This window comes from Arvicola amphibius, chromosome 1 (assembly GCF_903992535.2).
Source record: "Arvicola amphibius chromosome 1, mArvAmp1.2, whole genome shotgun sequence".
NCBI classification, from domain to species: Eukaryota; Metazoa; Chordata; class Mammalia; order Rodentia; family Cricetidae; genus Arvicola; species Arvicola amphibius.
The window spans coordinates 67,988,791-68,012,616 of record NC_052047.1 but is presented as its reverse complement, the minus strand read 5'-3'; the positions used below and the strand labels follow the sequence as shown (position 1 = coordinate 68,012,616).

Sequence of the window (23,826 nt, the reverse complement as noted above, 5' to 3'; positions counted from 1 at the left end):
GTGTGACGGCTTTGCCTGCATGTATAGGCTTCTGTACATATGTTGCCTACAGAGGTCATAAGAGGGTATTGGCTCCCCTGGAACTGTAATTGTGAGCTGCCATGTGGGTGCTGGGAACAAGATTCCAGGTCCTTTGCAAAATTGGCCAGTGCCCCAGCTCCAGGTGGGTCCATCACTGCATTTCCTGTTCCAGACTTGGAGTTACCTTTTTTTTCCCCCATGAAAGATCAATGATTTTTAAGTATTTCTTTTTTGTTTGGCATTTTAAAAATGAAAGCTCTGGTCCAGATGTGATGGTACACATCTGTAATCCCATAAATCTGGCTGCTGAGAAACGAACATTTGGAGGGGGAGGCCTCTACATAGAAAGATCCTGTCTCAACACACCAAAAACAAACAAACAACCCCCCTTAATTTATTATTAACAAAGTGAGGAAAAAAATCTCCCTTATCTTCAGCCACCCCAGTTTCTATAGGATGACGGGCATTCCTTGTGGTGGGGTGTCCGGCAGCTGTTCTGTGTCCTGCCCTACACGGAACTGTTTGCCATTTGCCAGACAAGTTGCTTTCCCCTGACTTCGGACTTTGTACACACCGATTTCTCCTGGAATGACTTTCTGGTCCCTCTGACTCTGCAAACCTTGTCTCTTTAATAGAACTAATGACAGGCCTGTCATCTTAGGGAGCTTGGCAATTTGTTGCCGGAGTCAAAACATATTGTTAAGGATTTATTAGTTAGCTTCCCTCCCTGAGGGCTGCACACATACCTGACACATGCATGCATAGGGGCTGCTTCCCAAGCTTGTCAACTTTGCTCTCATCTCCTGCTCTGGTCCCTGACAAAAGGTACCACAAAGCTCTCTAGTTAATAACTCAACACTTACTGAGCATCTACTATGCCAAACCTGCCTCATCCGCACCACCTTATTACAGCCTCTCAAGAAGGCATTGTCTTCATTATACAGATGAGCAAAAGGAAGCTCATGGAGTGGCTACAGTTTCCACAGCTAGGGATTGGGCACTGGCTGAATTTCCCTAAATCTGACTCCCAGAGTCTGATATTTGCTGGCTAAGACCCACCGCTGTCCAGAGCTTCACCCCTGCATTCATCATTGTTCTCCTAGCGCCTGGCACAGGCGGGACAAGCAGCCCCGGTGGGAGCCTGAAGCGCGAGGTGCCTTCCACGTTGCCTGCTCAGCTCTTGGCTCATGGTGTTCCACCTGAGCCTGAGCAGTGGAGAAATCCACGCGGACCCACGCGCACCCACGCGCGCCCGGGTCCGCCCAGCTCACGTGAGGGCCCACCTGTCCCGCCCACTCCTCCACCGACCCCGCCCTGCCCCGCCCCACCCCGCCCTGCCCCGCCCCACCCCGCCCTCCAAAGGCCCCGCCCACTCCCCTTCCCGCCCCGCCCCCACTCCGTTCTCGGCCGCGCTCGGGTCCACAGCTCTATGGGGAAAGCGGCCGCTCCGAGCCGAGGCGGCGGCTGCGCTGGCCGCTCCCGCGGGCTCTCGTCGCTGTTCACGGTTGTCCCCTGCTTGTCCTGCCACACGGCGGCGCCGGGCATGAACTCGTCTACATCCGGCTCAGGGCCGGAGCCGAAGCCACAGCTCCAGCCTGTGCAGGCACCAGAGCGGGAGTTGCTGTCCGAACAGGTGTGCAAGCCAGTTTTTGAGCCTGTGCCGAGATCCGAACCTGGGCCTCAGACGACGTCTGTGCCAGGGCCCTCAGGGGCTGGGCAGGAATCGGAGCCACAGGGCTTGTGGCCAGAGTCAGAGGCGGGCCCAAGAGTAGGGGCTGGGCCCTTCACCAAAACCCCACCGGAGCAGCTGCCTCTGGGGTCAACAGTGGGGGTCGTGCCCCTGGCCAAACCCGAGACCAGGTCGGTGTCAAAGCCCCAGCCCCCTCAGCGACCAGGACAGGCGAAGACGTCTGTTGGGAGTCCAGTTTCAGGGACTAGTGCCCCAATGGTCTCACCTCCTCTGGACAGCTACAAGGGCTGGCTCCTCAAGTGGACTAACTACCTGAAGGGCTACCAGCGCCGCTGGTTCGTGCTGGGCAATGGCCTGCTGTCCTACTACAGGTACGGAAGTGTCAGGGTGGGACATCCGAGGTTGGAGGGTGGGGATGGCGGGCCTCGACTGTAGTGTGTCACCACAACCCTTCTGAGACATTTGGAAGCATGAACTCCTGTAGAAGTGATGCCTGTGACCTGGAGACATGGCCTCTGGCAGGCTTGGCCTTAAAGGGTGAATGGGGAGATGGTATGGCGGCGTGAACTAGGTTCTCAGTTCCCCTGCTGTTTCGGTAGTTGTGGAGCCTTGGTGGACAGCCATAGCCAGCTCTATAAAGTCCTTGCTGTTTCTGGTTCATGGTGTTAGGAACAGAAGGAGACAGTTACTGAACTCCACACTTAGGATCCACTCTTGGGAAGGGCGCTGTTGGCTTCCTACCTTTGCTGACACCTGCTGGTTGCCAGGCCTTGGACTGGAACTAGCTGACCCACAAACATGTCAGACACAGTGTGTGCCCTTTGGGAACCCAAGCTGATGTTCTGTGCAGAACAGCCCATTTTACTGTTACCTTCCTCGTTCCAGAAGCAGGCTGGGTTTCAGAGTTGCAGTCCAGCAGAGACATAGCTAACACTCCCTCCCACTAATGCCGATCCGAAGTTCCTCACGGCCTCCTTCCCTTTCGTGTATTTCCTGGGTGTTTAAGCTTTGAGATCTCAGGTCACTATAGGGCAGTGGGGTTGCTGCAGCAATGTCCAGGCGTCTTGTGGCGTCCCTCCTGCCGCAGGCCGGAGGAAAGGATGACTTTTCTAAAAGCTCCTGGGTAAGGGCGGTGATGCTGGTCCAGGGTCGCACACACTCCCAGGAACTCTGCTTCACTCTTGTGGACAGAGTCCTGCCTTGTTTGTCAGAGCTTGCAATTCCCAAGTCACTTGGCTCTGCCAGTCCTGCAGGTCCTTGTCATAAGGGTTTAGACTGTTCTTCCTATCCCTTTGGAGACAAAGTACCTAGTTTAGAGACTGTGCCATGGCTGAGACTTTTTGTGCTCCACTGGTTAAATGTGGCCCTTGCACCAATGTGGGAGTCATTGGCCATGCTTGCTTCCTGGCGGAGGGAAAGCCAAGATGAGCCTGGGTGTGTCCTACTCACATAGTGTCTGGGTGTCCTTTAACCCCCTCTTCTGTGACCCAGAACACACTGTCCTTAGAGTTAGCATGCCAACCTAGGAGAGCCTTTCCAGACACTATTTTTAATCTATCTTAACTACACTTCAGCGATGCCGCTATTTTACCCAGATATGCGACGGCAAGGACCTTCACTGCTGAATTACTTTTCGTTTGGAGGCAGGGGGCATAATGTCAGCTGGGGGCCACACACTTCGTTTAACGACACATTCATTGATTTCATTCCTCTAGCCGTGGCGTGAGGTAGGTTTTAATATCATCTTATTGCACAGTGGGTCTTCTGAGGCCTGAGAGGAGGACTTAGCTCTGCCATCTGGTCGCCTGCCCAGAGATTCTTAGTCAGGCCTCTTGGACTCAGCGCTCTTCAGTGACCTCACCCCTCAAGAACCACCTCGTCTGGAAGCTTGCATACTAGGAAATGATAGTTTTTAGAAAACTGTCCTGAGACATGAAGTTGAACATACAGGACTCAAGTGCCTGTTCCACGCCTGTACCAGTACAGCCACCCTGGATCCCAGCTTCCACTGTTGTCTGTGTTGGGCAGAGGTGCTAAACTCAGTGTGGCCACTGAGTCAAGGTAGGACTATGACCTCGCCTCATCCTGCTCTGTTTGGTTTGCAATAGAAGAGCAAAGGCTTCCCATTCTCACGCCTTCCCATGACTTTGTGTAGACAGTTGGCATTCGAAGGTGATCTTAGGATGCGGATTCTCTGGGCTACTAAGAAAAAAAATCTCATAGCTTGCTGACAAGATTGTAGAGATGAACTCTGGTTTGGAGGAAGAAGGAATATGGAAAAAGTCTCTCCTCTCTCTCTCTCTCTCTGTGTGTGTGTGTGTGTGTGTGTTTAAAGCCAACTTCTGTCATTTCATAGGGATGGGTCTAGAGTCCAGGTGGGCATGGTTGTTGCTTGGCTCAGCTAGGCGGAATAAATGGTCCTGACATTTAGCCATCGTGTGTTCTCAGTTTAATGTAAAGTCTGCTGGGAAGGGGAAACTGAGGCTGAAGGCATGAGCGTTAGTAGCTTTCCCGCTGACACCCTGCTCGCAGTACCTAGTCGAGATGGAGAATGCCCCTTGGAGAAGCTGTGTCTGCTGCTCCTCTGCGCTGCCCTCTGGGGCTTTTCAGGTTCCTCTACAGCCTATTGGCATTTCTTGTGCGGGATGTCACTTTATTTTCCCTTCTGGTCTGCTCTCTTTTTGTGAGACGGTCTCCCTGTGTAGACTAGAAGGACCTTAAACTCGTAACCTTTGTGTCTCAGCCTCCCCAGCACTGGGATCACAGTCTGTACCACTATGCCTGGCTTCCTGTCCCACTTCTGATCCAAAACTCATTCTCTAGTCCAAGCCTGATCATCCTGCCACATGGGCCCAAGGCCCAACTCGCTTTCAGGCCTGCAGCTCATGATCCTGACAGTAACAGAGCACCTCTGCGATTGCTCCCTCTGTAACCAATGCGTGCTCCCTCTGTGGCCACTGAGTGCTCCCTCTGTAACCAATGCGTGCTCCCTCAGTGGCCACTGAGTGCTCCCTCTGTAACCAATGCGTGCTCCCTCTGTGGCCATTGAGTGCTCCCTCTGTGCTGCCTCCTTAGCCTCTGTCACACTGCTTCTTTTCTATTTGCATTTAACAGCCACTGTCTTAGTGGTCCTCCACGGGACAAGATCACAGTGCTCATGAGCCAAAGCAACAGGCAGGGAGGAGCTCTCTTACCCACAGCCTCTCTTCCTGAGGACTGTGAGGGTCAAGGTCACTCGCTGGGGTGATGTGGCTGACCAGAAAGCAGAGCCATTCCTCTTGCCCACGTCTCCTTTGGAAAGGCCATTCTCCGTTTTTAAAAACTGTCTAGCTGGCTGGGTATGGTGGCCATGCCCTAATCCTAGCCCCTGGGAGGTAGAGTGGCAGATCTTTGTGAGTGCAAGGCCAGCCTGGTCTGTGCAGTAAATTCCAGGCCCGTCAGGGCTACATAATGAGACTGCCTCAGAAAAAATAAAACCTAATAAAAAATTAAAGCTCTTAGCTAAGTAAAGCCAAGTGGTTGGAGAAAATATGGGATCTTCTTTTTCATTCTTTTGAATAACAAATATATTTTATTAAGACACAAGATTTACAGAAGTTTCCAGAGAAGCCATACAAGATGGCCATAATGAATGTTTGTTTGAAGTCAGGGGATGCACCCTTGGCATCACAGGTCACATTAGTAGTGACGGCTGTGACATTTAACATTTTCATTCTGGTTCAGATGGTCGAGCTTGCCCATCTATAGTGTCTAAAGATAGTTATAATTGGTTAAATACTGTATTCTAAGGAACTAGTTAGCTGCTGTTTTTATTTATTTATTGGGTGAGGGGGAATGCTTGCCCGCCCTGACACCCATGTGGAGGTCAGAGGGTAACCGTAGGGAGACAGTTCTCTCCTTCCACCGTGTGGGCTTGGGGCATTGACCTCAGTCACCAGGCTTGGTAGCAGGTACCTTCACCATCTGAGCCATCTCGTTGGTCCTGTTTTAGCTGCTTTAAAAAAATTTCATATTTAGATTAATTTTACATATATATGTCTATTGGCCACAAGCTTGCAGTACCCTTGGAGGTCAGAAGAGGGCATCAGCTCCCCTGGGACTGCAGTCAGGGATGGTTGTGAACTACCACGTGGGTGCTGGGAATTGAACCTGGGGCCTCTGCAAGAGCAGCCAGCGCAGCCATTGCTCTTAACACTGCAATTAAATTCTCATATGAAGGGGAGGGGGAGCATCTGATGAAATTAAAATAAAGCCAGTTTCCCTCTAAACATGTAAAACAGAAATACCTGTACTCCTGAGTTGACCCTGACAACTACCTTTATTTCTAGCGTTCTGTACCCAAATCATGATACAGAACCAGACCCAATCAGAGGCCTCTGTTTTTAAACGTTTTGCAGCCATCTGGACAATGAACTAGGCTTCGCTCATGCTTTCTAGCAGTGAATCAGGACAAGACATTTGCTAACGTGCATTTCATCACCAAAGGACTGAGATGCCTCGTCTTTTATTTTGAACTGTTTCTAAGACAGCACTCATTAAATGCAAACAAAGAAGGCAGTCTCGGAGGAACAGAAGTGACGCGCTTGGTCAGATTGACTGCCACATTACTCAGCGTGTGGAATCTGGTCCATGCTGCTGCTGGTTTGGGCTCTGTCAGTCTTCCGCAGCTCTGCTCCATCACCTGATAATTAATCACATGGATCAGAGGAAGCAATAGCAGAATTGTGTGGATATTCATATTCAGGGCGGGGGATCGCTTACTTTTCTTTTTTTATTTTTTATTTTTGTTGATTTTATTGAGCTCTACATTTTTCTCTGCTCCCTCCCTGCCTCTCTCCTCCCCTTCAACCCTCTCCCAAGGTCCCCATGCTCCCAATTTACTCAGGAGATCTTGTCTTTTTCTATTTTCCATGTTGATTAGATCTATGTAAGTCTCTCTTAGTGTCCTCATTGTTGTCTAGGTTCTCTGGGATTGTGATTTGTGGGCTGATTTTTTTTTGCTTTATGTTTAAAAACCACTTATGAGTGAGTATATGTGATAATTGTCTTTCTGTTTCTGGGTTACCTCACTCAAAATGATGTTTTCTAGCTCCATCCATTTGCCCGCAAAATTCAAGATGTCATTATTTTTTTTCTGCTGTGTAGTACTCCATTGTGTAAATGTACCACAGTTTTCCTTATCCATTCTTCGGTCAAGGGGCATTTAGGTTATTTCCAGGTTCTGGCTATGACAAACAATGCTGCTATGAACATAGTTGAGCACATGTCCTTGTGGCACTATTGAGCATCCTATGGATATGTACCTGAAAGTGGTATTACTGGGTCTTGAGGAAGGTCGTTTCCTAGTTTTTGCTTACCTTTCAAAAACGTCTAAATCTATTCTTCCCAATTTAACTAAATTAGTTTGCTCATTTATAAACACAGAATATACTTCAGGTGCTTCCATTGCATATTCTGAAAGGAAGAGTTCAGCTTCAAAAGTCTTTTCCCCAAAGAAGGAATCCCAGAGACCAGCAATGACCACATGAAAATAAAGGGTGCTGCTCTCACTGGTTTGGCTTTAACGCACCAGGGGCTGGTTCTGCCAGCAAATGTTGGCTTTCCCCATGGGCCCGCGAGGCAGCCTGGCCATTCTGTCTGTTTTTGTGCCCACAGTGCCTCAGCCAACAGATGGGTGCAGTGACATTCACGCTCCCAAGAGTCAAAGGATGGTGCTTGTAAACACTGTCATACGTAAGCAGCATTTCTGGGAGGCGTGGGTCGCAGTACGCAGTTCTCTCTAACCGTGTGGTAAGACACAGTAAGGTGGAGGATGAGCGAGTCTCCATTGCCTGGCACCCTGACTGTGTCTGTCGGATGCCACCCAGGAACACAGCTTCACATTGCGTTTCTGCTGTCAGTTCCCATTTTAAGCATTTCATTCCTAGCTCTTGTCTCACAGAGAACATTTAATTACACAAATTAGGAAAGCATTCATAATGACACAGAATTCCCAAAGGTATTTATCTCAACAAGTCTTCCCAGAGAGACAAAATTCCCAACGCGACCTTTCTCACATTAAGAAGACGAGGCAGAAGTCTGTGTTGTGTGCCAGTTGCTTGTTTGGTCCCATAAATGACATTTATTTCTCAGGGGATGATTTCAGACAGAAAAATCTTTAAAATGTTTTTATTGTCCGTTCTGATCTATGTGCAGTAATGGCTAAGGCAGTTAATAGGGAAGACAAAAGGTGGCAGTCAAATGAGAGGAAAACTTAAAATCCCCTGCTGACAACCATTGCACACTTGAGGAACTGAGCGCTTCTCAGAGTGGGGGCCACGTAACAAACACGGCTTGCTGAGCATCTTGGTCCCAGATGGATTATTTATCCCTCCCGTGAGCTCAGTTTTCTGGAGCCAACTTTTGTGGAGGTTGGGCCCCAAGAAAAGAGTGTTGCTTTTGATGCCACTTCATTCATATGTAATCGCTGAAAGGTGGGGAAGCCATGCGCAGCAAATGCCTCCAAAACGTGAAGTGGAGCCTGGATATCTGTGGGTTAAGACTTTGGTGCCTCTCAGGAAGTAGCCCGATCATATTAGATTTGGCTTGAATTTGAAATACTCAGCATCTCATGTGTTAGGAGGCTGAAAGGGAGTAACACAGACTTTGTGTGTGTGTGTGTGTGTGTGTGTGTGTGTGTGTGTGTGTGTGTGTGTGTGAGACAATGACAATAGGGTTGTTGCAAAGAGTGACAAATGGACCAGGAGGGTGTACTGTGCATGCCAACATTTTTAACACGCTCTGGTGACATGAACTGTAATTTCCCCCATGAAACCTGCTCTGAACTTTCCTGTTTCCATCAATAGCTGAAAGCCTGAGTCATGCTTGTTGCCTCCTCCCTCCCCATTCGATACCAGATGGAATTTCCAAGCCTATGTGTCTTTCCCGTAGTCCCCCATCTCTGCCTTGATGCCACATCATGGCTTTAGTCTGCTTTCTGCTTAATGAGTGCCCTGGCTTCCAGCCACTGTCCTGCTCAGTCCCTCCCTGCTCTGGCGCAGCTTCCGCAGACCCAGTGGCCCTGGAATGGCAGAAGGAAGCACATCCCTGCACTGAACTCCTCTGTAATGCCTGCGATGGCTTTTGGGAACATTGCACACTTGAGGAGACTCCCCAGGGAAGGAGTCTTCCTTCTCTAAGAACTTACAGGGTGTGTCTGTGGACATTCTAAGGCAGCTGTGCCGTGAGGACACCGTGGCAAGCTCAGCATCCTCTTCCTGGCATGGTGCTTTGCTGTGACGTTTGTATCTGTGAGTGGCTGTGGGAATACATGAATGAGTGAGAATTACCAGTGAATTGTTGGGCTTTTTAAAAAAAGAAAGTGTGTTTCTTAATTTGTTTTCTATGTAAAACCTTGTCTTCTGAAATAAGATTGAGCACATACTGTGGAGAATGCTGCTTAAGCGAGGAGTGCAGGAAAAGTGACAGGAAACAATATGTCACCAGGCTCAAATGTGCTGTACTGAGCGACTCTGGATTTGTAGCTTATCTTGTGTGGTTCATTATTTTAGAGAGTATTTTATTTTGTTTGTTATTTGTGTGCGCACACACACACTGCACATGTGCACGCAGGTACCTATGGAGACCAGGAGAGGTGTCAGATCACCTGGAGCTGAAGTTACAGACAATTGTGAGCCTGATGTGGGTGCTGGGAACTGAACTCTGGTCCTCTTCAAGAATAGCAAGTGCTCTTAACCACTGAGCCCTGGCTCACTGAGTGAGTCCCTGGCTCACTGGTATTTCTGTAGAATTGTAAGTATTAATATGTGCATGTAGTCTGTATGCACAAGGGTGCGTGCATGTTGTCTGTATGCACAAGGGTGTGTGTATGTAATTTGTATGCACAAGGGTGTGTGCATGTAGTCTGTATGCACAAGGGTGCGTGTGTGTACTCTGTATGCACAAGGGTGTGTGTATGTAGTCTGTATGCACAAGGGTGTGTTTATGTAGTTTGTATGCACAAGGATATATGTATATAGTCTGTATGCACAAGGGTGACTTGTCACTTTGTGATGTTGGCCATGGATAAAATTTGAAAAGCAAAACTAAGTTTTTTATGGGATGTTTTTCATATAAGAGCTTATAGCTCTTTAAACTAGCCGTGTGGGCTTGTTTGCCTTCCATGTGTTACATTTGAGAAACCCTATGTGAGTAGACCATGGGCAGAGATGAGGCCACTCCCCTCCATTGCTCCTGGATAACCGGGCCTTCCATTTCATCTGTGAGGTCTTCTCCAGGAAGGGGGCATGACTTTGCCTTCTTCTGTGCAGCTCAGGAGAAGCACCAGGACCCAGCCCTACAGATGTCTCCCCAACTCTCATCCTCACTGGGCTCTTGGGCTAGTCTAACCCCAGGTTTGATGAATCATTAGGAGGAGTCAGTAAGATGCAGCGTACAGTTAACTTTATAATAGAAGTATGCACTGTGAAGATGCATATCAGAAGAAAAGGGGGAAGGACACATGGGGTGAAGTCCAGGGAAAGCACAGCTGTGGTGCAGGCTTCTAGGGACACATAAAATTCTCCAGTAATACTCAACAATGTGTATGAAATGTTGCCACCACAGGAGGCTCATTTCCTAGCCCATGGTTTTGCTGTGGACTGATCGTATGGTAGCCTCCTCTCCAGCAGGTGCCTAAATTCCAGATTCCTGGAAGGAGAGCAGCTCTCCAACATAACCACATTGTGCAGACAGTGTGAGTGTCATTGTCAATGTACGTCACATTGTACAGTGTGATCATCATTGTCAACACACACCACATTGTGTAGACAGTGTGATCATCATTGTCAACACACACCACATTGTATAGACAGTGTGATCATCATTGTCAACACACACACCACATTGTGTAGACAGTGTGATCATCATTGTCAACACACACACCACATTGTGTAGACAGCGTAAGCATCGTCAACTAAGGAAGGGCAAGGAAGTACCAAAAATCCAAAGCTCCCAGACTCCAGTCCAGGGCTTGTCTTAGAAGAAGGTCCTTGGAAGGATGAACAGCCTCAAGTTTGTCCTCCTCCTTGCAGGCCCCAGTGATGCTGGTCATGGGAGTGCTAATAATCCTCACTCTGTTGCAGGGATAGTGAATGCCCCCTCTTAGCTCTGAGTGATGGGATGTGCTCTTATTTCTGATCAGACCAAGCCATATGCCTGCTGTATTCGTGACTCTTCTGTGGATGTGAGCAAAAGATTATAGAAGGTAGAGTTCATTTTGGCTTATGATTCCAGAAGGAGAGTCCATACTGTGTGTGTACATGAGGACCACATGGCAGCAGGGGTGGGGGATGCTGGCTCATCACATCTTTATCTACACACAGGAATGGAAAGAGCAAACTGGAAGTGGGTTGAGGCTACAGACTTTCAAGTGATGTACTCCTTCAGCAAGGCTCCGTGTCCTAAAATTTTCATAGCTTCCCCCAAGCAGTAGCACCAACTGGGGGCCCATTGCGTTCAGATACATGAGTCTCCGGGGGGCACTTCTCATCCCTCACACCAATCTTACAGATTTTGTACATGGTCTAGCCCCTCCCCCTATAAAAAAGCAAGGAAAGATAAGGAGGGAAGGAAAGATGGAGGGAGGGCGAGAGAAGGAGGGAGTAAAGAATGAGATCCCTAGAAAAAGGGAAAAACAGCAAGGAAAATGGGCTATGCTGGAAACTGATGCCTGAGAAGACAGCCCTGCACGGAACTGGCAGCTTGGTGTGTCCTAAATCAGACAGCAGATGTCACCATATAGAGATGTGGCTTCAGGAGTCTCAGAGCCACACTGACTCCTTTGCTTTTTATATGCAGTGCCTCCCCACATCCCCATTAAAAAAAAATAAAAACAAAACAACAAAACAGCTCTGTGAATCTGATCCCTTGGCAATGGTCTGCCCCTGGCTCCTCCTGGACCACAGCCCCGCACATTCCATACCGATTAGACTCCTACCATTTTACTGCTGCTGCCTGAAACCACGGAAGGGGCAGATGGCCTTGCAGAGCTGGCACGAGACACGGCCACAGTGTGTTGTCCTTGGATGGAGCTGTAGGAGCTGCTCTGATGGGGGGTATGGCTTCCTTGAGTTCACCAGGTACATACAGCACCCACTGTCCTTGTCAGTGCCCCCCACTCCTCCTGGGGTCTGCCTTGTCTGACTATCCCCTCCACAAACACATGCCTTTTATTATTCTCAGAACTTTGCCGAGCAATTGCCTAAGGTGGAGGGTGCCCAGCCATTGGTGACAAACTATTGACCTGACAATAATACTAGGGTCACCTGGATGTTCTGGGTTGGATCTGCCCAGTTCCTCAGCAGTGATCAGAGGAACCATGCTCTGGGTGCCCTTCCATGTGGTGGCATTTGGCCATGCACACTGTTAGCTAGGTGTGGGCTTCCTCCTCCCCACAGCCAAAGCTGTTTCTTCACTGAGTAGGCTCTGCTGGGATGCATTGTACTTAGTAGACTCTTGAATGTCAGAAAAGTGTTATAGAGAACACAGTTCATGGGCTAGAAGACTACCTAACAGTAGAGTGTGTGCTTAGCATGTATGATACCCTGGGTTTGGTTTCCGGGGGGGGGGGCGGGAGGAACAATCAAGCAAAACTAAAAAAAATGCTTTGTAATATTGATCTTTTATGCTATAAGGACCCAACGTGCAGGGGCTGAGTAGATAGGGAGGTGGCTCCGTCAGTAAAATGCTTTTTTTTTGTAAGCATGAGGACCTGAGTTTGAGTCCCCAGAATCCCACTTTAAAAAATCTGGTCATGGTGACACAGGGTTGTAATGCAGCACTAGGGAGGTAGAGACAGGCAATTCTTCAGGCTCTCTAGCCAGATTGCCTACGCTGTTTGATGAACTCCAAGTCAACCAATAAGGGAGATCTTGTACCCTCAAGATTAGATGACAGCACCTGAGGAATGGCACCTAAAGCTGACCTCTTGCCTTTACATGCATGTGCACATACATGCACCTGCACATGTGTGCACCCATACAAACGGGGCTGGAGGGAAGGGGGAGAAGGAAAGAGAGAAAAGGACTCAACATTCATCCTGAACCATTGCAGTAGCCCAGAGGGGCCATTTCAGTAGCCCAGGGGGACAATTGATGTGAGCCAGGGGAACCATTGCTGTGGCCCAGGGGAACCATTGCTGTGGCCCAGGGGACCATTGCTGTGGCCCAGGGGACCATTGCTGTGGCCCAGGGGTGGGGGTGAGGGAATCATTTCAGTAGCCCAGGGGGATCATTGCAGTTGCCCCTGGGTGTTATGGAATTTCTGGGAGAGGACAGATCCAGGATAAAGAAGGATCCAGGATATGAGAGGGGTCCAGGAAGGAGTGAAGAAGTCCAGGAAGGAGTAGGAGTCCAGGATGGAGGGGGAAAGGTCCAGGATGGAGAGGGAGGGGTCCTGATTGGAGGGGGAGGGTCCAAGATGGAGAGGGAGTGGTCTAGGATGGAGGGGAGGGGTCCTGCTTGGAGGGGGAGGAGTCCAAGATGGAGGGCTGGGGTCCAGGATGGAGGGGGAGGGATCCGGGATGGAGGGGGCTGAGTCCTGGGTAGAGTGAGGGATCCAGCAGGAATGGAGAAGGGTCCAGGGTGTGTTTGTTTTATGGAAGGATACCTGAGCCCTCCTACTCCCTCATCACTAAGGAAAGCCTTTGACAGAGAGGAGGAGGAAGGTTCTTTTGCTCAAGGTTTGGTTGTCAGTGGCTCATAGGGTGAGAGGACAGCTCACATCAGGGCAGACAGGAAGTAGAGAAGAGGACTCCCCAGGTGACCTTCCCCGGCAGGTTTCAGTTCTCTCACACCCCAGCAAAGCCACCACGTTACGATGCATGGTGGGACTGGACGGCGAGGCTGCATGGTTACTTTCGGTATTAAGGTGGAGCCTGTGGAGTGGGATTCTGCTTTGAATTTTGTATTTTATGACTTAAAAGAACCTTAGAGAAGTGGAGGAGCAGGGACTCCAAATCTTCCCTCTTTCTCTACAGGTTGGGTAAAAACTGCCCTGCCTGAACTTAAGGCCTTTGGCTTTTTGGAGAAAACTTCAATGCATTACACAAAACTCTGAATGAAACAGCCCCCCTGTACTTCCCTCCCTGTACTACATTTAGACTTCAGTAAGGACCATGTTAGAGCAGCTGTCATAATGGTGTCCATGGTGCATACACACGCGTTACTCCCATTTGATGACAACCCAGAGAGAAAGGAGGTGTAATCTGTGGTAGAGATGCGAAAGCTGGCTCAGGTCCAGGTGCAGCAGCCCTGTAAGTGGGTGACTGAGCTGAGCTCTGATCCAGTGCTGTGTGGTGCCCACCCCTGCTTGGAGCCTCCCCTTAGAGTTTCCATCTATGGCCAAGTCTGAGCCCCCAGACCTCCTGTGGTTTAGGGACTGCCCTGTTTGCCTTGGAGATCTGTGCGCACAGCTGCAAGGTGGTCCAGGACCCTTGGGGACCCTCCTTTCTCTGCTCCCTCGTGTCCCCTTTATTCAGGAGCCTTCAACCCCAACTTCACTGGCTCATTCAGGGCTGGCCCTGTGCCACTGAAAGCGGGAATGTGCTGGTTCCGGAGGCCTCACGGGGGGACTTGCTCCTCTGTGGTCAGACATTCGCCAGGCACTGCAGTGGTCTGCAAGGACAGGCTCATCTGTCGGCTGTGGTCTAGAACAGCAGTTGGCGCAGTGGAACATGCCTGGAATCTTAGCACTTGAAGGCAGAGGGATTGGGACCATGAGTTTACCTCAAAAAAAAAAAAAAAAAAAAAACCAAGGGTCCAGGTTGTGACTCACCAGTAAGGTGCTTCCCTGGGCCCAATCTTCAGCACTACAACATAAGGCTAACTATCTCAATTCATTCTATTTTAATCTTACTTTTAAAAAGAAGAGGTCTTGCCATGTTATCAAAGCTGGGCTTGTATGCCAGGGTGCAAGCAATCCTCCTGCCTCAGACTCCGGAGAGACTACGACTGCAAGTATATGCCTGTGTTTTGGGCCTTATCTCGATTATTAATATTTTAGATCATTTTATGTGCATATGTGCATGCAGTGCCTGTAGAGGCCACAAGAGGGCGTTGGTTCCCCTGGAACTGGAGTGACAGCTGGTTGTGAGCTACCAGTGATGTTCAGGGAACCAAACCCAGGTCTTCTGGAAGAGCAGCCAATGCTCTTAACCTCCGAGCCCTCTCTCCAGCCCCCTTTATCTCCCTTATATTGAAGCGTGCAGAGCAGTGGTGTTGACTAATGTCACACTGCTGTGACGTGACCTCCAGAGCTTTCTTATCTGCTCCTGGAACAGCTTCTCCTCTTTCCCCTATCCTCAGGCCTTGCAGGTTTCACAGACCCAACTACTTTGGCTGTTTGTCTGTTTGTGGCTGACTTATTTTACTCAGCACAGCTTTGAAGTTCATCCTCATAGCATAGGACAAGCTCGCGCTTTTTTTATAAGGCTGAGTAATAAATACTCCATTGTAAGAACATGCCACACTTTGTTTATGCTTTGGTCACGGACGTGTGGTGTGCTGATAGTGTTTGTTTGTTTGGTTGGTTGGTTGGTTGTAGTGAGGGGCTGTGGGCAGCGTTCCTGCCGCCCTGCTTCCGGCCACCAGCTAGCTTTACAAACGAAATAACAACACACAAATTGTATTCTTTTAAACACTGCCTTGCCCATTAGTTTCAACCTCTTACTCACATCTTGACTAACCCATATCTAATAATCTATGTAACACCATGAGTGGTGTCTTACCGGGAAAGATTCAGCATGTCTGACCTGGTGGCTGGCTTCATTGCGTCTGTCTCCCTGAGGAGAGGCACGGCAGTCTGCCCCAGAGAGGCGAGGCATGGGCGATTTATCTCACTTAGGAGAGGCATGGCATCTGACTGAGCCATCTACCTCACTTCCTTCTTCCTGTTCTGTCTACTCCACCCACCTAAGGGCTGGCCAAGGCAGTTTCTTTATTAAAACAGAAGACCCTCTCACATCATTTGGTCAACCTGATTGATAAAAGCTAGGGTCATCTGGGAAGAGGCAACTTCATTGAGAAAATGCTCCCATCAGATTGACGTGTAGGAGTTAATTAATGATTGATTGGAAGGGCCCAGTCCACTGTGTATATAAGAAATAAGAAATCTGACAAAGCAAGTCACGGTGAACAGGCTAGTAAGCAGTGTTCCTCCATGGCTCCACTCCAGTTCCTGCTTCCGTGTCCCTGTGCTGACTTCCGTCGTGATGGACTGTGAGCTGAAATAAGCCTGTCTCTGGCCAAGCTGCTCTAGTCATGGTCTTTACCACAGCACTAGGACCCTAATGGGGCCCATGGGCTGCTTTCCTCTCTTGTGTACTGTGGAAGCCATGCGCTGAGCAGCTGTCACAGTACCCAAGACCAGTGTTCAAGCCCTTTAGTTCTTGTACACACACCAGAAGCAGGATTGTTCTTTTCTTTCCTTCTTTGTTTCTTAGCTTCTTTCTTCCTCCTCCTCCTCCTCCTCCTCCTCCTCCTCCTCCTCCTCCTCCTCCTCCTCCTCCCCCCTCCTCCTCCTCCTCCTTCTCTCTCTCTCTCTCTCTCTCTCTCTCTGTTGATTTCATTTTAATGATTTGTGTTTATAGATCCCTGTGTGTGGTATGTGCACATGTGTGCAGGTGCCCGTAGACCAGGACAGGGCGGTGGAGCCCCTGGAGCTGGAGTTACAGGTGGTGTGAGCTGCTTGATGCTGGTGCGGGGAACTGAACTGTGTGAGTGCTCATAACTGCCGAGTCCCCTCTCCAGCCCCAGCTGTCTGTGTCTGATGCCACTGTGGGGTGACATGTCACTGTGCTTTCTCTGGGGATTAGTGACACTGAGGACCTTTTCATACACTTACTGATAATTTCTGTATGACTTTAGAGCAATATATATCTTATACCCTTTTTATTTGTGTGTGGCGCCTGAACTCAGGGCAATGCTGTACCATGCATCTACCTCCTTAGTCTCTTACACACACACACACACACACACACACACACACACACACACACACATTTTTAAGTTCAGGGACAGAGTCTTACTAAATTGCCAGGCCTGACCTTGTACTTGCGGTGTAGACAGGTAGACCTTGCTGTGTAGACAGGCAGACCTTGCTGTGTAGACAGGTAGACCTTGCTGTGTAGACAGGTAGACCTGCTGTGTAGACAGGCAGACCTTGCTGTGTAGACAGGCAGACCTTGCTGTGTAGACAGGTAGACCTGCTGTGTAGACAGGCAGACCTTGCTGTGTAGACAGGCAGACCTGCTGTGTAGACAGGCAGACCTTGCTGTGTAGACAGGCAGACCTGCTGTGTAGACAGGCAGACCTTGCTGTGTAGACAGGCAGACCTTGCTGTGTAGACAGGCAGACCTGCTGTGTAGACAGGCAGACCTGCTGTGTAGACAGGCAGACCTTGCTGTGTAGACAGGCAGACCTTGCTGTGTAGACAGGCAGACCTTGCTGTGTAGACAGGCAGACCTGCTGTGTAGACAGGCAGACCTGCTGTGTAGACAGGCAGACCTTCACTTAGGACAACGCTCTGTCTCGGCCTCCTGAGCAGCTGGGATTACAAGCCCGTGCCATCGGGCTCAACCTTTTTGTTTGCTCTTAAGATTGGTTGTTTGTTATTGTTGAGGTGTAGGATGTCAGCCTCTGCTGGATGTGTGGTCTGAAGGTGTTTCCTTTCTGCTTTGGTGGAGACCTCCACAGTTTGTGTGCGCTGTGGTCCATCTGGCTGCTTCCCTTTGCTGCTTCTGTGTTATGTCCTGGAAAAGCCAAGTGTCATGCCAGCCCTTTCTCCTGCATTTTCTTCTAAAAACTTTAGAGTTTTAGATCTTAAATTTAGTGGGTTTTTTTTTCCCCCGCCATTTGGAGTTTACAGAAAAGCTTTTGGAATCCTTAGGACTGAAATGCAGGGCCAAGCTTATGCTGTCCCCTTGAACCACACTCTGCTAATGATCAGGTAACTCCAAACCCATCCCCCACCATGGCGGTGTCCAGAGTCCCAGTACTGTTTGTTGACAATGCCTCTCTTTCCCTATATAGTGTTCCTGACACTCTCACATTGGAGGCCTGTTGTAGGAAGAGAGCCTGCTTGTTCGTTCCTGGCCGCCTGGCTAGTTTAGACCCGAAATAATCACACAGAAACTATATTAATTAAAACACCTCTCAGCCCATTAGCTTTAACTTCTTATTGGCTAATTGTTACATCTTAATTTAACCCATTTATAGTAATCTGTGCATCACTATGAGGTTGTGGCCTACCAGCAAAGTTTCAGCATGTCTATCTCCGGTGGTAGCTCCATGGCAGCTCCCTGACTCTGCCCTTCTTTCTCCTAGCATTCAGTCCAGCTTTCCCTGCCTACCTAAGTTATGCCTTGCTATAGGTCCAAAGCAGTTTCTTTATTCATTAATGTTGATCACAGAACACAGAGGGGATTCACATATCACCTCCCCTTTTCTGTTTAAGTAAAAAAGAAGGCTTTAACTTTAACATAGTAAAATTATATATAACAAGATAGGTATCAAACAAGAATTACAGTTACAATATTTGTATCTATTTTATCTTTTATCATAACTATGACTATAAATTCTTCAACTCCATCAAAGACTCCAGAAGGATATACTATTACCTAAGTAAACAGGAAATGCATTATAAGCAATTTCCAAAACTCTAGAATTGACAGAGACATCTTGCTGCCAGGATAATTACTCAATGTTCTTCTGTATGGTTGGAACTTCCATCTTCAACCTATAGGCCTATAATATCCAGAAGGCTTTTCCATGAAGCAGGAAATTTCAAAGACAGGTCTGCCTATTTTGGCAGTTTTCCAGTCACTTTCTTCTGTATTCTGCAGAATGTTTAGCAGACTCTTTCATGAAGGAGAAACCCTGAAGGATGGTCTCATCTTTAGGCAAGTTCAGCAGTAATTTCTCTGTGGGTCCTGCATGTCCAGTTTCAACCAACTCCATAAGAATCCTCTTTGATGCCCATCTTCCTCTTGAGATAGCTTGTGCTGCCAGGAGCAGATGTGTCTCATTGCCATGAAAAGTCCTAAGTTATTAAAACATTTTAAATGTCATATTCTGAAGGTCTCTGAAAGAGTTGAAGAATATCTATCTAACTGAAATATATCTCTATATATCTAGAAAACCTAACATGACTACAAGCTTGACTATTATAGATAATTATCTATTAACCTATATTTCTTAATTATACATTATGTTTTAAATGAATTGCACAATCACAGTACCTTAATCAAGAATAGAAATATATATATACACAGTATAACAAAATTAACCTTAAATTTGTATCAATAAACTAAAATCCATACCAATGCAAATCTCTATAGCATATCCCTCTTTAAATATAAATAAACATTTATAAACAATATTTGGGAATATGGGCACAGTTCTGTCCAGACTTCTTCCTGCTGTTTATTAGGTAAAGTATTTTCTTTGTGGGGCTGTTTACAGCAACCTTTCAGGAGGTCTTGTTCCATCAAACCATACTGGTCTGGAAGCAATCCACAGGTTCTCATCTTCCATGAAAACAAAAGAAGAACCTCTTTTTCAAAGCAACATATCCTTAGGCTCAAATTTGGGGATCAAGATACCTTTATGTTGGTTTAACTTAGCAGTCCATACAGTGAAATGTCTCTCTGTACTTAGTTCCTTTACAGTCAAAAAATTCAAAGGTAACATAATAATGCAATAACATAATAATCCAGACTCTCTGAATTTTCCATCTTCATGTGGCTTGTTTTTACTCTATTACTTTTAAATATTTATTTTATTATCTTTACTCCTTTAATTTATGACTGTCTGTACTCTGTCTCTTTAAAGACTTTACCCTTTTTTAAAAAACCATTCACTTCTTTTCTAACTCTCTGTACTCATTTTCTTCTCTCAAGCCTACGTACATTTATCCAACACTGTGACTTGTTTAGAGTTCTTTTCCATCTAGATTTGTCTTTATTGCATATCTGTTATTCTTTTCTGACAAGAAGTGCTTCTTAAAATGCTAAGCACTTAAGAATCTAAGCTGTGACATTACTAGGGTACATATGGTACTACCTGCTTACTGTGCCCATTCCAACATGGTGGACTGCTCACTGCTTCTGAGAGCCACAAACACCACTCCGTTTCCAGGCACACAGATGGTCCAACATTGCCATGAAGTGAGCCACAGCATGCTGCTCACAAACCTGATCCAAATGCTTAGTCTTCCAAAAGAGTCAGAGTTTGTGCTAACAGCATGGCCCATGGCCGGGAAGCTGCCATTTTGAAACCACGGGGCTGCTACTGCTGAATCAGTAAGACCTCTCTTAAAGGAGCTGCTGCACACTGCCAGCAAACAGCAAGAAGCTGTGTTAAACTCTGTATTGTTGTGTCTAGAATTCCTTTTCAAGCCCTCTCGGGTTTTACGTGGATTTAGTCCACCACATTGGTGCCACGTTGGCTCTCTTTCCCTATTTAGTGTGCCTGACACTCTCACATTGGAGGCCCTTTGACCATACACGTGGGGTAGAAAGGCAACCCTCCTGAAAAGCACCACACTGTTAGAACTGTGTGCTGCCGATGTCAAGGCCCAGCTGTGCCTTTGGCATCCGAGACTGTGGAGGTGATGGTGATGGTATACCTAAGGAGACAGATCTCTAAGGTGCCTTCTTAAATCTCTCTCTCTCTCTCTCTCTCTCTCTCTCTCTCTCTCTCTCTCTCTCTCTCTCTCTCTCTCTCTCTCTCTCTCTCTCCCCTATCTATCTCAGGCATGTGTTTGCATGTGTGGGTTTGCAGAGGCCTGAGGTTGACTTCAGGTGTCACTGAGCTCAGAATTCACATATTCAATCTAACAAGTCAGCTTGTTTACTCTAGGGAGCCCCTGTGTCCATGCTGGGCCACCATGCCCACCCTACATGTAAGTGAATGCTGGCCTAACACTGTGCAGCAGAAACTTTACCCCTGAAAAAGCTCTCTTCAGGAGATTTACGCCCGCCCCCGTTTTTGAAGTGCTGGGCACCAAATCCAGGGCCATGCATTTGATGGGCAAGTTCTTTCAGTCCGTCACATCTTTACCGCTCCTGAGACCTGCATTCCGATGGTGATGGCAGGGGCAGACTCCTGAGCCCTTGGAAGATCTCTGAGAGGCTAGCACTTTATGTAGTTCAGCATTTTGTCTCGTGTTCATCTTTGCGTATATAACCGTGGCTCGCCATAAGCCTCATGTCTATCCCTCCAGCATCATGTTCTGGGGACCTCTTCTTCCACCACCACGCTCCAGGGACAATGAACTGTGTGCACCCCGACACAGTAGACAAAAGAGAAAGACTCCTCAACTTGCCATGCCCCTAGAACAGACAGCTTTACCTCCACAGACTGCTGGGGATGGCTTAAGCTCACGTTTATAGGTTAGTCTTGCTTGAGGGCCTGCAGGTGACTGAGACAGGGGTGGGCTAGTGGCGTGTATCATCCCACCATAATGGCAGAGGACAGAAGGGAGAGTGGAGGCCAAGCATGCAAACAGAATGAAGCCCTCATGAATCACAGCAGATGGCCCCATCCTTTGTCAGTGGGGAGGGAAGATGCCTGCTCTCTGCTCTGGGTATTGACCCTGCAAAGCTAGCAGCAGGTCCCTAACTGTGGGTTGTATATCACAGAGTTGTAAGAATGCTTACAGGTTCTCCCCTCCCTTCCAGGGACCATACGCTTTAGTCTTTTAATGAGATTTATTCCTCGACAGTTTCACACACATGTACAATGTATCTTAATGATATCTACCCCAACTCCAGCAGGCACAAGCACCCCCAACGTTTACCCTTCTTTCTTCATGCACCATTCTTTGTTTTTAAAAAAAAAATGCTTAAGTCCAGTTAGTACTGCTTGCATACATTGGGCAAACCCACCAGCAGCTACACCCCTGGGAGGAGTTATCCTCCCCCAGTAGCCCTCAAGTCCGATAGGTCCTCAGTTCAGGGTGGAGCCTCATGAGCCCATCCCCCAGCCATACTAGAATTGACTGGCTTGATCTTGTGTATGTCTTATGAAGGTGATCATAGCTTCCGTGTGTTCATGATTGCAATAGCCCTGTCACGTCCAAGAAAGAGCATGACACAGCTCTTCTCCCCACCCCCTCTTTGCTGGTATCTCCTGAGTCTCGCGGTAGGTATGATGTAGGTGTCCTTTAATAGTAAATCCTTAATGGTCACTCATTCTCAGCATTTGGGCCAGTTATGCGTCTGCACTGACTGCGGCCCACTCTGACCCATCTGTGAGTATCAATATAAATATTTAGAAGACAGCTTGACAGCATGTAAGTTTAGGGTAATAGTAGCAGTGCTTGTGCCCTGGGCCTATGACCTCAGCTATGGGCTTTGGCCCGGGTTTATAGTAGTAGGTGGGAGTTCCTTCCTGTGGAGTATGCCTCAGATCCAAACATGAAGCAAGCAGTTACACCCATAACAACCATGCTATTTTTGTACTGTGGGCACACCTTGCCTGGCAGGTCACCAGTGTAACATGCAGGGTCCACTGCTGATAAGATCGTGGATGGCTTCCCGTGGCAGCCTGTGCACTGCGAAAGCTAGCCAACAGGAAGGAAGTGTCCAGACTTGTTCCTGGTGATTTTTCTTTGCCCTGAAACCAACAGGTGTGGCGTCTTTAGCAACAGAGTCTTACTGTCCAGTTATGGTGGAAAACCAAGAGCAGTGGCAGCGTCCTGTGCTGTTTCGGGCTCCCCCCCCAATAACTCACAGGGAAATATGCTACACCTGGCACTAAGAGTTGGTGCCAGCTCTCTTGCTCTAATATCCACCGAGGGTCAGGGCCAACTATCCCAAGGCCAGCGGAGGGCAGGACCAGCTCAACGTGGCTCTCTGATTTGATCACTCATGGTTCCTATGGCCCCCTGAGGTGAAGCAGGCCACAGATATCACCATAGACCCCAGTTGAATCAGGACCACGGACTCAGACATGACCTTTGGGCAGAGGCTTCGGCCTAGTCAACGTCCTGGCTATGGGTAGAAGCCCAGGCCACTCAGATCAGGATGGCTCTGATGGCGGCACAGGCCCTGGACACCAATAAGACCACAGGTTTGGGCCCCGACCTCCAGCTTCTGGGTAACCTTTGTTGGCAACAAATGCCCCACGTTGGGCGCCACAGGCCTCAGACATCAACACAGCCCCTGGCTGTGGTAGGTAGGCAGTCCCAGATAATACTCTTCAGCAGCAGTTGGGTCTGGAAGCCACCATTGCTCCAGGTGGCAGTGCCGGCCACTCGGGTCAGCAGAGTCCCTGTCGCAGCATGGCCCTCGGACACCAGCATGGCCCTCAGGTACCAGCATGGCCCTCGGGCACCAGCTTGGCCTTCGGGCATCAGCTTGGCCCTCGGAGACCAGCATGGCCCTCAGGCACCAGCATGGCCATTGGGCACCAGCTTGGCCCTCAGACACCAGCATGGCCCTCAGGCATCAGCTTGGCCATTGGAGACCAGCATGGCCCTCAGGCACCAGCATGGCCATCAATGGTAACATAAACCTCGAACAGCAATACAGACCTTGGCTGCAGTTGGGCCATGGACCCAGACTTGGCCCTCAGGTGTAGCTTTGACCCAGACGTCACCATTGCATCAGGTAGCAGAACAGGCCGCTCAGATCTGCACGGCCCCGCTGAGGCCTGGCCCTTGGAAGAGGCCCCACTTCTAAAGTCAGGGACTTACGTGACTGACTGAGCGTGCAGATAACTGACAGGAGGCCTCCGGTCTTGACCTGTGGTCGCCAAAGGACTGCCTGAGTGTCCTTACAATATGACCCCCAGCTTTTCTAGAGCAAGGACACACACGAGAGGAAGGCAGAAGCCATGAGGTGCTTACTCAGTGTGTGAGTACCCTCCTGGTCACTCCAGGGGCCTTCAAGGCTCAGGGAGAAAGGAAGACCCCAAACCTCCGTAGCCTCCTCTCATCTATGAACAACCCTACTTTGTAGATTGGAAAGACAAAAGCACCCTGCTCCAGAACCAGGAATTAGTGTTTGGTAAACTGTTTTTGAATGAAAGGGTGCTTTGGAGAGCTGAGGCTTTGCTAGAAATCAGGGGTGCTTC

General features: G+C 48.6%; 1 protein-coding gene across 2 annotated transcripts in view; it reads left to right on the top strand.

The window, feature by feature from the left end:
* Positions 1-1,450: 1,450 nt before the first annotated feature.
* The window catches only part of Osbp2 (oxysterol binding protein 2), a 154,353-nt gene continuing 131,977 nt past the window's right edge, over positions 1,451-23,826 (top strand). For both annotated transcript variants that reach the window (XM_038339610.1, XM_038339618.1), the window contains exon 1: positions 1,451-2,082. In XM_038339610.1, coding sequence (XP_038195538.1) covers positions 1,451-2,082 — 632 coding nt within the window. The remainder of the gene's footprint in view (positions 2,083-23,826) is intronic.